This window comes from Rhinichthys klamathensis, unplaced genomic scaffold, assembly GCF_029890125.1.
Source record: "Rhinichthys klamathensis goyatoka isolate OS25496 unplaced genomic scaffold, OSU_Roscu_1.1 h1tg000350l_1, whole genome shotgun sequence".
NCBI lineage: Eukaryota > Metazoa > Chordata > Actinopteri > Cypriniformes > Leuciscidae > Rhinichthys > Rhinichthys klamathensis.
Window position 1 is genome coordinate 366,312 of NW_026606862.1, and position 15,586 is coordinate 381,897.

General features: G+C 42.5%; 2 protein-coding genes across 2 annotated transcripts; both read right to left on the minus strand.

Moving 5' to 3' along the window:
• Positions 1-1,415: 1,415 nt before the first annotated feature.
• Positions 1,416-6,923, minus strand: cldn10c (claudin 10c). The gene is made up of 5 exons (XM_056232621.1): positions 6,647-6,923; positions 5,436-5,597; positions 5,284-5,365; positions 5,100-5,207; positions 1,416-2,262 (listed from the first exon to the last, which is right to left on the minus strand). Exons 1-5 carry the CDS (start codon positions 6,876-6,878, stop codon positions 2,085-2,087), a joined length of 762 nt encoding a protein of 253 aa, XP_056088596.1. The 5' UTR covers positions 6,879-6,923; the 3' UTR covers positions 1,416-2,084.
• Positions 6,924-9,812: 2,889 nt separating this feature from the next.
• Positions 9,813-15,405, minus strand: LOC130068956 (claudin-10). The gene is made up of 5 exons (XM_056232613.1): positions 14,977-15,405; positions 14,743-14,904; positions 13,978-14,065; positions 11,082-11,177; positions 9,813-10,031 (listed from the first exon to the last, which is right to left on the minus strand). The coding sequence occupies exons 1-5, from the start codon at positions 15,206-15,208 to the stop codon at positions 9,851-9,853; spliced, it is 759 nt and encodes a 252-aa protein (XP_056088588.1). The 5' UTR covers positions 15,209-15,405; the 3' UTR covers positions 9,813-9,850.
• Between the last annotated feature and the right edge of the window lie 181 nt (positions 15,406-15,586).

Sequence of the window (15,586 nt, forward strand, 5' to 3'; positions counted from 1 at the left end):
GCTAGAGGTCAGAGGAGAATGGCCAGACTGATTCAAGCTGATAGAAGAGCAACTTTGACTGAAATAACCACTCGTTACAACCGAGGTATGCAGCAAAGCATTTGTGAAGCCACAACACGCACAACCTTGAGGCGGATGGGCTACAACAGCAGAAGACCCCACCGGGTACCACTCATCTCCACTACAAATAGGAAAAAGAGGCTACAATTTGCAAGAGCTCACCAAAATTGGACAGTTGAAGACTGGAAAAATGTTGCCTGGTCTGATGAGTCTCGATTTCTGTTGAGACATTCAGATGGTAGAGTCAGAATTTGGCGTAAACAGAATGAGAACATGGATCCATCATGCCTTGTTACCACTGTGCAGGCTGGTGGTGGTGGTGTAATGGTGTGGGGGATGTTTTCTTGGCACACTTTAGGCCCCTTAGTGCCAATTGGGCATCGTTTAAATGCCACGGCCTACCTGAGCATTGTTTCTGACCATGTCCATCCCTTTATGGCCACCATGTACCCATGCTCTGATGGCTACTTCCAGCAGGATAATGCACCATGTCACAAAGCTCGAATCATTTCAAATTGGTTTCTTGAACATGACAATGAGTTCACTGTACTAAAATGGCCCCCACAGTCACTAGATCTCAACCCAATAGAGCATCTTTGGGATGTGGTGGAACGGGAGCCTCATGCCCTGGATGTGCATCCCACAAATCTGCATCAACTGCAAGATGCTATCCTATCAATATGGGCCAACATTTCTAAAGAATGCTTTCAGCACCTTGTTGAATCAATGCCACGTAGAATTAAAGGTGGGGTATGTGATTCTCTTTTTTGTACATTTTTTCAAAATAACTTGAAATCCTATTCCTAACCCACTTACAGCCACTGAGTTAGAAGCACTGAAATGAAAATTAAGCAATTTAATCATCTCTGGAACGGGCAGGACTCGAAAAACTCCAGCCAATCATTTCCAAGACCACCAGAATCATTGGACAGTAAGTCCGTTAATCAAACGGTTGTACCACACCCCCCTCCCCCCAGCGCGCGTGACCCCCGTCGTGCGCATACTCAAAGTTTGTGACGCATCCGCATCTTGTCAGTAAAGCCGGTTCCATGATTAGTAGTAAATCGTCATTACAATCTCTCGCGCATCTGAGTTTTCGCTCGTGCATGATTGCGCGTCCATGTTCTTCGAATGGGTGGAGTCAGAGCCGGCGTTGGAGGAAAGAAGGTAGGACCATTTGAATTGTATATTTTCAAAACCTGCTGGTCGTTTTCCAAATCACATACCCCACCTTTAAGGCAGTTCTGAAGGCGAAACGGGGTCAGACATAGTATTAGTATGGTGTTCCTAATAATTCTTTAGGTGAGTGTAGACCCACTTTATTAGTATTTAAGTAGTTTAGGATTGTGTTGAACTTTATATTTAATTCACATTTATTTGTATAGTGCTTTTCACAATACACGTTTCAATGCAGCTTTACAGAAAATGCATGAGTCCACATTACAATTTAGAGTGATCTGATATCAGAGGAAACTGTCTAAGTTATTTCAGAAATGTACATATACAAAATCACAGGTAGCTAGAAATGTATTAATTTAAACAATGTAATAATTTTCGGCAGAAACAATGATTTCATTAATCATTTGTTAACAAACAAGTTTCATTACTTTATGGCAGAAAATTGGCTCTGTATTACCCAGTACATAAAGGTCTGAATGAAAAGTGTTTTTGTTGCTTCATAAAAGCGACTGTATTTGACATTGCATCTCTTCCGCTTCATCAGTGATAAACCCTGCACACGCTGACGGACTAACATGGGGCAGCAGTGAATAATCCAGTTAAAACAGGAACAAAGAGACGAAACGACTAAAATCTGAGATAATGGAGATTTGAAGAGCATCACCGTGACACAGTCATCAGGATAGACTAAAGTCACTCCAATTTATTACTGTAAAACAATTAATTTTGTGTCTTGATCACAATGTTGATGATGTTAAAAAAAGACTTGCATAAAGATTCACAGAATGCTTTACACTACCAATAAAGAGGTTTTCCAGATAAACGCATGGTAAAACAGGAGGATATCAGACATAGGCGTCCACACTGTGAAACCCTTTAGCAGGCCTGCTGGGCTTGGGCTCGGGCTCGGGCTTCGGCTTCGGCTTGGCTCTGTTCGGGACGGGCGATGGCGGATGAGTGTACAGCGACTTCTGCTTCGCCTCAGAGGAACGACTCTGATATGACTTCTCTTGGGTCTTGGAGCTGAAGGCACAAATATTAAATCATGATTATGTTCAGTAGCAGGACATCTTTGTAGAAAATTCATAAAAACGTTGGTTTATTTCAGTGGTTCACTTCAGACATTCTACTAAGCATAAGTAACATTGTACCTACATGTCAACTACCTCTCATTAGAGTATTAGTACTGTTAGGTTAGGGTTCGGGTTAGTAGAATAAGGCGACATGTAGTTGCAAAGTTACTTACAGTCAGGAGAATGTCTAAAGTGGACCATTGAAATAAAGCAGGGGAAGCACTTCGGAAATAAAACAGACTCCCGGTCCCTCAATTTATGAAAACTTACATTTTTACACAAGCACACTTTCTTGATTACACACTAGTTGCCTTTCGCATGGATGTTGAGTAACACTTAATTTTAGTGTCCTTGTAGCATGTACTTACTCTAGTAATAACATTAAATTATGCATTATTACATGCAACTACCCTAAACCAAACCTGGTAGCACAGTATATATACCCGTCCTTCAGATGAGACGTTGAACGAGGTCCTGACTCTCTGTGGTCATTAAAAATCCCAGGATGTCCTTCGGAAAAAGAGTAGGGGTGTAACCCCAGTGTCCTGGTTAAATTTTCCCAGTGGCCTCTGTCCATCATGGTCTCCTAATCATCCATATACACTGATTGGCTTCATCTCTCCGTCTCCTCTCCACCAGTAAGCTGGTGTGTGTGTGTCTGGCACAATATGGATGCCGTCGCTTCATCCAGGTGGTGCTGCACATTGGTTGTGGTTGAGGAGATTGAGGAGATTCCCCCCTCTATGTAAAGAGCTTTGAGTACCTAGAAAAGCGCTATATAAATGTAACGAATTATTATTATTATATTTCACAGTCCTCTTCTCTATGTACAGACTATGTACTTATAACTGGGTAATAATGAGGTGTTGCATCCACCAGCTGGATGTTCTCCACCAGAGGGCACTCCTCCTGACTCCATTGCTTTCCTTTCATGGACTTCAATTCCCATAACCTGGACTCATTATGCCTAATTACTTTCTGTTTCTCATTACCCTTGTTGACTCTGCCTATATAAGCCCTGTGCTTTCAGTCATTCTTGGCGAAGTCTTGTTTGTGTCACACTGCAATTCTGAGCGCGCTCTCTTTGGCTTCCCGTGTTAATGCTTTGGATCATCTGCCTGGTTTCCTGGATTTCCCTGTTTGCCTGTCCTGGACTCTGTCATTGTTTGTATTTGACCCACTGCCTGTTACATGGATTAGTGATGGGAAACTTTAGTGAAGGCTTTCATCAAATTGTGCCGAAAAACGGTTCATCAAAGCTTTTAACACAATGCGCATTAGCGACATCTGGTGGTCAGACTTGTTTTCTCCACAATATCTTACAAATCACTGCGGAGCGGAAAGGCATGTGACCAAATAAAGCTAAGGAAGTTCATGACATACAAGAATGGTCTTGTTTGTTTGTGTTCACTTCATCTCTCTTCATAACCACACCTCTGCCACAGCCACAGTCACCCAAGGCGTTCCCCAAGGCTTCGTACTCGGCCCCCCTCCTCTTCATCATCTACATTCTCACCCTTGGCCACTTAAACCTGAACTTCCACTGTTATGCCGATGACACCCAGATCTACCTCAGCACCAAATCCCCCACGATCTTTCCCTCTCCCACATCAACTCTTGTCTGTCAGCTATTAAAACCTGGATGCAACACAACTTCCTCAAACTCAACAGCAATAAAACATATTTCCTGGGAGTTCCAGGCTCTAGAACTCCCTCCCCCATGAGATCCGCATCTCTGAGTCCCTCACCATCTTCCAGTCCCGCCTCAAGTCCCATCTCTTCACCTCTGCCTATTCGTAGCCCCACGCCCCTTCCATTTTTATCTGTGCCTGAATCTTTATATTTACCTGCCCTGTAAAGCGACTTTGAGTTTGAGAAAAGTGTTATATTAGTTAAAAAATATTTTGAGTGTTTTTTTTTACAATTTGTTATAGGGAAATGTAGTGTATATAGTGCAGGGTTTCTCAAACTTGGTCCTGGAGGGCCACTGTCCTGCAGAGTTTAGCTCCAACCCTGATCAAACACACCTACCAGTGTGTTTCTAGTGATCCTGAAGACCTTGATTAGCTTGCTCAGGTGTGTTTGATCAGGGTTGGAGCTAAACTCTGCAGGACAGTGGCCCTCCAGGACCGAGTTTGAGAAACCCTGATATAGTGTATAGTGAATTTAAATAAATAATGCCGCCTCAATAATTTTTTTCCCTTTTATGCATCAGGTGGGGTCGTGATCTCGCGACGCGGCAATTTTTTAAAATCAGCTGTCCCGACCTTCCGATACTGCATGAGGGTCGAAGCCTCAAACGTCATCAATCACGTGGTGTTGTCATTTCGATACAAGCATCTGAACAATGTGTGATACAATAGTGCTTTAAAAACTGCATCGGAGCCCCATATCAACCGTCCCATCACTAACATGGATTATGATTTTGGATTGCCCCAATAGAACTGCATTTGGATCTTCACCCAAGTCTCAGAGCAGTTACGTGACACTAGGTAAACCTGATCTTACCCATGTAGTTTTCTTAATATTACCCAGTACTTTCTTAGGTAAGCACTCTGTAAGACTGTAAAGGCTAATAACCCTGTAGTAAGCACATGCTAATTAATATTACTCAGTATTACACTGTAACAAGAACACCTTGAAATAAAGTGTATCTCCATGTTGTATTGAAGGGGGAATCTCAAGGCACTTGGTTGTAAAATAGGCTTCGTTTTCTCAAAGCACAGTATCACTCCTGTCCTCCTGCGATTCACTCAGAGTTACGGGTTATTGTCATCAGATTGATACCTGGACTGGCAGGCCTGGTTCCCTGCGGTGACGCTGTACACGAGTCCTCCGGCCAGCAGGAGCGCCGATCCGCCCCATCCCACAAACAGCGCCACTCCCAGCTCAAACCTGTCGCCACAAGAGACACCGTTACAACTCGGATCCGCATCAACTGCACATTTCATTTCTGTACTGAAATATTCACTTTTTGGCCTTGTAGTTGGGATCCATGAACTCCGCAATCACCTTGTGGCCGTACCAGCTGTAAGCCAACATGCCGCAGAGACCTGAAGCAGAGACACAAGAGTTCAGAGGAGCCGGAGCATGCTGGACCGGCTGGACAAGCGCTGGCTTTACCTGACAACAAGTAGTTGATCCCTGCAGCGAAGGTTATTCTTGCATTCACAGTTTCAGAGCCTCCGAGTTTTGTGCACTTCATCCCCACCAAAGCCAGAGCGGATCCGAAGAATCCCAGAGCTATGGATGTGATGACGAGAGATCGGCACAGATGAATGTGTGCTGTTGAAAGATGGACACAACAATAGTCACATTTATTTATTTATTTAGTGTTTTTCACAATGCAGTAATATTGTATTATGTGATTAATATTTTGCAAACCCATTCTAAAAGATTTATGGGTGCACATAATTATTGTATTAATAATCTTGAATCAGAATAAGTTCCTCTTGCAGCATCTCTTCTCTTCTCTGATGATGAGGGCGGGGCTTTAACCTGTCACTCACATGCAATCAGCCAATAGCAAACCACAACCATCCAATCAGCCAATCAATTCCCCATGGATAAAATCAAGTATTATACAGTCAAACCAAAATTTATTCAGACAGCTTCAACATTTCTCACATTATCACAGTTTATTCGGTATAGTTTAGAAAATGGTAGTAAATATGAGCAGAACTCAGAGTTCCCAGATCAGTGGATATTTCACTGGTTTTGTCCGTCCTTCTGTTTCTCACACATGAATTATGTTGAATATCTGTCAGCTGTTAAATTTAACTACACAATTAGATAATACCAGTTTAGCTCAACCAGTGACCAAGCAATGCTTCATGTTGTTCAGTGTGTGTGTAAAAAGAGCATTAGCAGTTACAGAAAACACACTTCAGCAAAACATGATCAGCTCAAAGTGGAGGAATCATTATTGGTCCCGAATTGTTAAAAATGTTACTGGTAGTCTCTGTATGAAGAGGTTTTGGGTATAATCACAGTTTACTTTATTTTGCTCTCCTCACTTACATAAATGAACTACCTGAACCACTAATAATACCACTAACACCACTAAACTTGAATCATTTTTGGTTTGACTGCATGTATATAAAAAGGATGAAATTCAACAACTTTATCTTATTTCCTGTAGCCAAAACAATGGTTTATTATTTTTGTATCATTATAGCCACATATAATGCAACAGCATGTCTCTCTACTCTTGATTGTCATGAAACGTCAGTGTCAGTTCACTGTCTATCAGTCCCTACTCACTAACAGAACACACGTTCAGGAGCTGTACAGACATTACTGACTGAATGAAGAAGCTCTCGGAGAACACTTACTCTGCAGAGCCAGCAGCGAGGGGAACTCCTTGCAGTCGGACACACCGGTGGAGTCGGAGAGACAGTCTTTCCAGAGGTTGGAGAAATAGTGGGAAGATGTGAGGACTAAACTGGCCACCTCAGAGTAAGTCCAGTACTCCGTGGGCATAGTGGAGCAGATCAAGATCCAGCCGCAGACGCACGCTACGAAGCAGCCTATTTCAGTGTACATCAGCAGCGTTCTGTAGTGCATGCTGGGATTGTCTGATGCAGATAGAGAAGATAATATAGATGATCTTTTAAAGTCCGCTGAAAGACAAACGCAGCTTCCGTAAGGTGTACTGAAGGGATCTGGGGCTTTCACTGGTCTGAGGGCGAGGACGCTGCTTGTTTGTGGTGTCATCAATGCCACTCGCACACTGTGTTTATTATATACAGACACCCGGATTACATGCTTGTGTATTACAAATGTCACCTCGTGGATTCCAAAAGGGTGTTTACGCAATGATGTCATAGACCAGGGGTTTCAATGAAAGTTCCAAGAGGTCCGTCACTATATTTCCTTCCCAGTGGAGGTCCGGACAATACTTTTTTGGAAAAGTGATACATTTCCATCAAGACAGCTGTAGTACTTTGTAAATGAAAAAAAAAAAATCCTAAACAGTCAAAATGGTCATCAAAGATGAGAATATTGGGCCTAAACACTGCCAAAACAATGATGTCTAGGAATTTTTTTTACCAAAATGTACTAAAAAGAGTAAATATTTCTCTCAACTAGCGACTGATGCTAGAGTCTTTAGCCTCCTCCGCCTCCCACGTCGGAGACACAGTTTGATTTGGAGCGATTACACAAGTAAAGGAATGAATAAAGTCATTACTGCTGTGCAGTTTGGAAACGTCGGAAGTTGAAGCTTTATTTCTCGTTAATTTACAGCCGGTTCAGAGAGTAAGCATGTTTTATAAGTGTTTTAAGTTTCACATCAATCTACACTCCACATCATAATAACAATAAAAAACCTCAAGCCTATCTTGATTTGAGCAGCTCAACAATCTGTGTACATGAACAAGTGTTACTGACAGCAGTGTATAACAACATCTTTGTTCATTTGACTATTTACTCAACGAGGTTCGGAGAGGACGCTGGCGCGCGTAGGCTGCCGCTTCTCTCGCCTCATTTAGTTTTGTTTAACATTTTAAATTTGAACTCTTTTGAGTCTTACCTGAAGGTATCTGTCATGGAAATCTACACTATCCGGAGGTTGTCTCTCAGAAGTTTGCGGCGAATGTATACCTTAGCACTATGCAAATTGCACACTTCAACACAAGGTCAATAAACAATAAAACGGCACTCATCTCTGATACTATACTCGACAGTAAAATTTACATTCTTAATCTTAGTGAAACATGGCATCTGAATATGTGTGCCCCATCTGGATATAAATTTATTGACCTGCTCGAGCTTCGGGTAAAGATGGTGGCTTGGCTGTTATATTTGGATCTAACATATCTATTAATGTTATTGATGCTCCAAGTGTTTCATCATTCGAATGTCTGGTTTTTAAAATCAGTGGTGTTTCACCTGTTCTTGTGCTGCTCATTTACCGTCCACAAAACCAAATCCTTTATTTTTCTGAGTTTACTGAGTTGTTGACACTTCTCAGTCCACTCTGTCCTGCTATGGTCTTGACTGGTAATATACATTTTCATGTTGATAATCCAACTTGTGTTGCTGTCTCCTATTTGGACATTTTGGATGGTTTTGATTTTACACATCATGTTACTTTTCCAACCCATAGGTTGGGCTATATATTGGATGTGGTTTGTTCTGCTGGAGTTGGTATTGAATCTCTGGATAGTATTGACATGAGCATAAGTGACATAGATTTATTACTTTTGAAATGAATGTTAACGATCCCTGTCTGAACGTATCATTACACTCAACAACCGTCTGTTTACCATTCTGCTATGAATACTGCTCATAAGAATTATTATTCAAGCATCATTGGAAATGCTGCAACAAATTCCATGTCTTTGTTTTTCTACGTTGCTTTGCTTGCCGTAAATGCATTGAATCCATGATAAATCCTAAGCACTAACTCAGTTATAATTAAATGCACTGGGTGGCGCTGTGGAGCGTGTTAACAAGTTGTTTGTATTTGATCACATAATGTTGTCGTCTGCCTCGCAAAGTTTGGAATTACATGAAAATGATCTTACTAAATGGAATTACTTTTGATCAAATGAATTAATGAATCTGAGTTATAATATCATCACCACAATGAGAAATCACATGAAATCCAAACAGCAGTGGACTGAGCTGTCCATCACTGCATCACGACTGCAGGGAAACTCAGCTGGACCCCGCGTGAGCCGGGAAGATGATAACTTATCTGATAGCTAAATTATTTTGAGACATATACTTCCTTTAAGTTTCGTTGAGGGAGACGGGTTTAAAAACAGAAAAAGGGTCTTTGCTGTTAGAAACTTCGCCTAGCACACCGTTATCTGTGTGTGTCTGCAACATCTGTCAGCGCAGCGCGTTTCTCACTCGAAGCATGTGGATTTTTTTGTTTTTCTTAACATAAACGTGAATATAAACATGATAATCATATGCTGACTCGAGTGCATGTATATGTTCTGCACGATAACTGCGCGGTCTGCTTTATTAGGCGTTTTTTTCTGTTGGCGCTGCTTGAGCTTAAATGCTTTTGTTCTTTATATTTTTTGTTTACACACACTGTTCAATGTTTTCAACTAAAAGAAAACTTTAACATATATTGTATGCTTGTTGTCTATATTGCCTAATCGTAAGCTTGCCCAGAAATGGTGACAAAAACTTTTTAAAAAATTTACTTAAAAAACATTAAACGTCATTTAAATAAACGAATATTTGATTTTTATGAGCTTCGAATGCAATATTTTTGAAAAATGCCCGATGTATCAAATAAATACCTAGGGTTGTGTTTGTTCTCTTCTAAGAAAGCCGATAAGGTCTTTCTGTATGCAATAACACTTTCCTTCCATGAAACATGAAAAACCTCTAGTTTTGTTTTCTTCCAGCTATGGATTTTTTAGGCTGCCTTCTTGAGCGCCCGAGTGTAATAACATAAACTAATAGTTGATCAATGACTGAAACCAAATGAAAGACTTTTTACAAAGTGAACCCAACATGCAGCTGCTTAGACTTTATTGCTGGTTGTCGTGTCAAAGAGCTCTTTTGAGGTTTCACACAAACGTGTCTCTGGCATGTATTTTGTCCCCTGTGGCGCGTGAGACGCTGGAGCCGCGAGAGCCGCTGGACGGTCCCGATGGAGCGCGGTACGCTGGAGCGTAGAGAGATTTACTAGCCGTCCGCTGGCCGTACGACGGAGAGGCTTCTGCTCTCGCTGCAAACGCACTCAACATCCTGTAAGAGAGAACGCTACATCAATCTTCACATTTGCTATAAAAATATTCTGTAACAACAAATTTCATTTGTTAACATTAGTTATTACAAACTACATCCAGTTAACATGAACTAAGAATAAAAAATGCTACCATAGTATTTATTAATCTCAACATTCGCTAATACATTTTTAAGATCAAATGTTGTATCTGTTAATATTAATGCACTCTGAACTAACATTTTTATTGAATAACATTAACAAAGGTTAGTAAATGCTGTATGGAGATATTGTTTATTGTTAGTTCTTGCTACAGTGAATATAAAAAAGTAACATCACATTAAAACAGCTGTTTTTCAACTGTTTTAAAAGAAATTAAACAAATATTAATTTAAATCTTTTGCAGCTTTAATGTAAAAAATACAATCTATGCAACCAACGCCACTGAAAACCAAAACTTTTGTGGCTTGGAATAACTAACTGCATAAGTGTTCACCCCCCCCCCTGAACTAATACTTAGTTGAAGCTTCTTTTAATTTTAAAGGTGCACTATGCAGGACTTCCGTTTTTGTCAAACAGCGCCCCCTAGAGTCGTTGTGGAGTACTTGTACTGTCGTGAATAGCACTCACGCAGAGATGGCTCTGCACTCACGGCCGGATCCCCTCCCCCTGTACACCGGTACCTGTTCAGTAGGATGGACGCTGTAACGAGTGGAAATAGGGTATGGCCCCTTTAAGAGCTGTGCGCCCTGTTTAACTGTCGGCAGTCTGTATTGTATGTGCGCCTCGAACACCACATGTATACGGCGCCGGGTTATTTCAGTTTGATGCTTATTTTATCAGAATTTTATCAGATCTTTTTTGCCGTAAAGCAATTCGTTACATCACGACTCGAGACCTGATATCACGCGACACTTCCTGATGCTGCGAAAAGAGTAATATAACCATTCCAATGACTCCGAAGCTGATCGGTTGAGGTAAAAAACCTGCATAGTTCACCTTTAACTTTAGAATACAATATTACGAAATATTCTTAATTAGTTTAGAAATTTTTAACTGAAACATATATTTACCTTGTTGGAATGACTGTCACAGCATATAAAATAGATCCAAGAATTATTAAGAAATTCCCAGCCAATCCGAGGAATATCGGAGTTCCAATGCCATACCTACAGCACAGAGATATAATACACATGAGTGATAATGCTAGTAAACAAAATATCTGCCTATTTTGTACATCCCTGACATATCATAATCAACACTGAATTATTTTTTTAATTACACATCTGTGTGTGTGAACACGTGTTACTGACAGCAGTGTATTCATACAGTATCAGCATCTGTGTGTGTGTGTGTGAATCTGTGTTACTGACAGCAGTGTATTCATACAGTATCAGCATCTGTGTGTGTGTGTGTGTGTGTGTGTGTGTGTGTGTGTGTGTGTGTGAATCTGTGTTACTGACAGCAGTGTATTCATACAGTATCAGCATCTGTGTGCTTCATCGCCTCCTGCTGTTAAAGTGTTAAAGTAGTTAGTGTCTTTAACTACTGTGTAGCCTACTTACATTTAACTGAATCATTTGATGCAATGCACTTGTTGTGTAAATACATGTTTTTACATTGCACTTATATTAGAAAAAATGCCTGCATGTAATTAAATCTATAATTACAGTGTTTTGCAATACGACATAAACACCATAAGTTCATTGTAACTGACAATATTTTTGACGCAAGTATGTAATTGTCACGATGCGGTAGAAACGAGGAGGAAGCAGGATCCACATGCAGCACACTTTATTCAATAAACTGGAAACAATACAAAGTCTCAGACCAGGAACAGGACTCAGAAGCAGTACAACCAACATCAACAGTAACAACACAAGAACTCACAAAGACTGGACTAAAACACAGGGCTGAAATACAAGGCCAAACAAGCTAAACAAGATAACAAGGGGGCGTGGCTAATCTAAAACACCTGGGGAGACTAATAAACATGACAGGGAACTGCTAAACATGAAAAGACAGGGGAACACAGACTGACATCACAACATAGCCCCCCCTCTATGGGCGGCTCCCGACGCCCATCAAAACCAGAAACACAGTTCGGGAGGGTGGTGGAGCGGAGGCGGTCCCGGGGGAGGGATGGAGGACCAGGTCCATGCAGGGAACGGGACCAGGGACTTGCAATGGCAGACCTGGGCCATGGAACGTGGGCGGACCTGGGCCATTGAACGGAAGAGGGCCTGGAGACTGAGTGAGGACTGGTGTCCAGGGGGAAGCAGGCTGCGCAGGCGACCAGGTCGGAGCAGGCAGTTCAGGAGACCGAGTTGGACTACGCAGTTCAGGGGGCCAGGGTGGAGGAGGTTGTGCAGGCGGCCATGGCGGAGAAGACCCCTCGAGTGGCCACGGCGGAAGAAGACCCTTCGGGCGGCCACGGCGGAGGAGACCCTTCTGGTGGCCGTGGGCCCGTGGGACCTATGCCCCCCCCCCCAAAAAAAATTCTTGGGGAGAGTGACAGAGTCAGGAAGAGGCTCTGGGACAGGCTCTGCTCAGGAGATACTGGTTCGATGGTGGCCATCTTGTCCGGAGACACTGTCTCGGCGCGCGGGACGTGAACGGTCTCTGGCTGGGCAGACGAGACGTGGAGCGCAGGCTCGGCAGGGCTGACGTGGACCTGTGAAGGCTCTGGGCTGGACAGGCTCTGGCTGGAAGGGCTCGGGAGCGATGGTTCTCTTGGCAGCACGAGCTGACATCAGCGGGGGATCAGCCACGCTGGAAACAAGTCCTGGACGGCCATAGACCAATTCAATGGCTGGCTTGATGGTTGACGTGACGTGGAGAAACTCAGGCTCGGCTAGGCTGACATGAAGGAACTCAGGCTGGACAGGCGAGATGTGAACTGACTCAGGGGGTACTGTGAGCTTGCGGGGTGTTTCATCAGCCAAGCCCACAGTAAAAGCTGAACCGCTCAAGTAAAGGGCCAGGTCAATATATCCTTCTAGGGTCCAGCCGGTATAGTCATCAGGCATCAGCTGAGCGATATCCGCATCCAGCCCGCTCCAGATAAGAACAGATCCATGAGCTCGGTGTCATCTAATGATCCCAGATGACAGCTAGCCAAGAAGTCCTTCACATACCTCTTAATCGGCTGGCCATCTTGAAACATGGAGGAGAGAAATCTCCTTAGTACTTGGTTACTGACAGCTGCTGGATCCATCTTGCGGTGAGTTCTTCTGTCACGATGCGGTAGAAACGAGGAGGAAGCAGGATCCACATGCAGCACACTTTATTCAATAAACTGAAAACAATACAAAGACTCAGACCATGAACAGGACTCAGGAGCAGTACAACCAACATCAACCGTAACAACACAAGAACTCACAAAGACTGGACTAAAACACAGGGCTGAAATACAAGGCCAAACAAGCTAAACAAGATAACAAGGGGGCCGGGCTAATCTAAAACACCTGGGAAGACTAATAAACATGACAGGGAACTGCTAAACATGAAAAGACAGGGGAACACAGACTGACATCACAACAGTAATAGAGACACCTTATATAAAGTGACTTTAATTATTTTATGTAATTTTACTTCAATTAAACATTTGATCTCGGTTAGGTTTCTATGTTTCTGGTTCCTGTTTATTTTCTGTTTTTTAGTTGTCCTTGTTTCCTAGTCACTATTGTGTGTCCACTGCCCCATGTTAATTCATTTATATAGTTAGTGTATACTCCCTGTTCAGTCCAGTTCCTTGTCCTTATGTCTATCGGTAAGTATTTTAGCATGACGCTTTTCCTTTTGCTCCTGAGTGTTTCCTCAAATGTGCATTAGTTTTCTTTATTTTTTGTGTATATAAGTTTGCTGATCCTGCTGCAACCAACACAAGCGTGTGCTACTGCTCGATTAAACATCCCAGCTTGGATAATGTTACCGTATGACATTGCCTTTTATTGGAGTATCACGTACCTTATAATACTTCTGTCGACCGCGGGGGAAAAGGCCGTGCTGGCGACCCTGTTTGTGTATAAACAATACGCCGCGAGCGCCGACACACCTGTGAGGAGGAAACAAGAGATCTCAGTATGTGTACGGGTGAATGCTGGTCAAACACAACAATATCCGACTCTTTGTTTTTAAAATATGTTTCAAATGAGTACATTAGTTTCATTTCACAACAGTTCCTGGTTTCTCCCAAGGTTTTTTCTCCATTCCGTCACTGATGGAGATTTCCTCGCCACTGTTGCCTTGGCTTTCGGCTTGCTTAGTTGAGGACACTAAATATTCAACAATAATATTCATCTGCCTGCATTAACACTATTATATGAGAACTGAACTGAGCAGGACGATGACAATGGTTTCCCCAGAGTGGCTATATATTTACAAATGAACTAAATTAATAACTTTTTACAACAAAACTGAAACATAACTGAACTTACTTAAGCTGGACGGTGACGCTATTTTCTTCTGGAAAGAAACTTTGCTGCATTATGTTCCTGTTATCTATGTAAAGCTGCTTTGAAACACTGTATTGTAAAGAGTGCTATATAAATAAAGGAGACTTGACTAGTTCAGGAGGAAGGAACCACGCTGATTTATAACCAATGGAAGAATTCAGAGCTTTAGTGCCTCAGCTTACTAGTATTAAACCGGTATATGCAGAAATACAGATCAGATTCTGTGTGGCTGCATATAGTTTGAATGCATAAATATTGGATAAATGGTTTTACTCACCACCGACAAAATGAAAAGCAGCTCCGGAGAATAATATTTTATCCTTTTTTTCCGCACTTCCACCGATGTATGTGCAGTCCATGCCGATGAAGCAGAGCACAGCCGCGACGAAGCCCAGACTCATGCCGGCCATCAGCAGCCCTCGCACAGCCTGAACATACGCTAGTCAAGAGCACAACAGTCAATCACTCACTCTCTGCCCGCAACAGACCCTCCGCATCCCAGAGGACTTACGTGTGACGGCCCACAGCACATCGTAGTCTCTGCAGTTGGTGACGGAGGACGTGTCCGTCACACAGTCCCTCCACAGGTTTGACCAGTACCAAGATGACTTGATCATCCAGCTGCCGCCTTTGCCCCCTACGAAGAGCACTCTCCAGTAGTCCATGGCCAGCGTGCAGCTGACGAAGAGCCAGCCGAGTGTGGACAACAGGAACCCAAACACCTGGATCAGACTTTTCCTCATCGCTCGTCTTCTGAGCAGATGCTTATTCTCTCGCAAACATGGCCGATCCTTCAGCGGAGGAAAGCAGTTTGCGGTCTGACCTTTTAGAGAAAGTCCTGAAGGGACGGGTGTTGTGTTTGTACACACATCATGACGCTGGTTTACTATAAATATTGTGAGGAGTGTGTCTGGCAGAGAAGCAAGACGTAATCTGTGAGACGCTTGTAAATAACTGAAATGCACATTTCTTCCTGAAACATCATCTATCTGGTGGCACAATTAGTCAAATTCAGCAAATATGACCCAAAAACAGTCACAAGGGTAATTTTCTTGAAATTGACTTTAAAGCTTTAAATTGATGTGTGGTTTGTTAGGATTGGACAATATTTGCCCGAGATA

Coding starts and splice junctions, on each gene's coding strand:
- cldn10c (XM_056232621.1), bottom strand. CDS start 6,878: ATGCACTACAGAACGCTGCTGATGTACACTGAAATAGGCTGCTTCGTA. Junction 5,598..6,646: donor CTCGCTGCTGGCTCTGCAGA/GTAAGTGTTCTC, acceptor ATCTTTCAACAG/CACACATTCATCTGTGCCGA. Junction 2,263..5,099: donor AACCAGGCCTGCCAGTCCAG/GTATCAATCTGA, acceptor TTGTGCCTTCAG/CTCCAAGACCCAAGAGAAGT.
- LOC130068956 (XM_056232613.1), bottom strand. CDS start 15,208: ATGAGGAAAAGTCTGATCCAGGTGTTTGGGTTCCTGTTGTCCACACTC. Junction 14,905..14,976: donor TGTGCTGTGGGCCGTCACAC/GTAAGTCCTCTG, acceptor GCTCTTGACTAG/CGTATGTTCAGGCTGTGCGA. Junction 14,066..14,742: donor TGCTTTTCATTTTGTCGGTG/GTGAGTAAAACC, acceptor TCCTCCTCACAG/GTGTGTCGGCGCTCGCGGCG.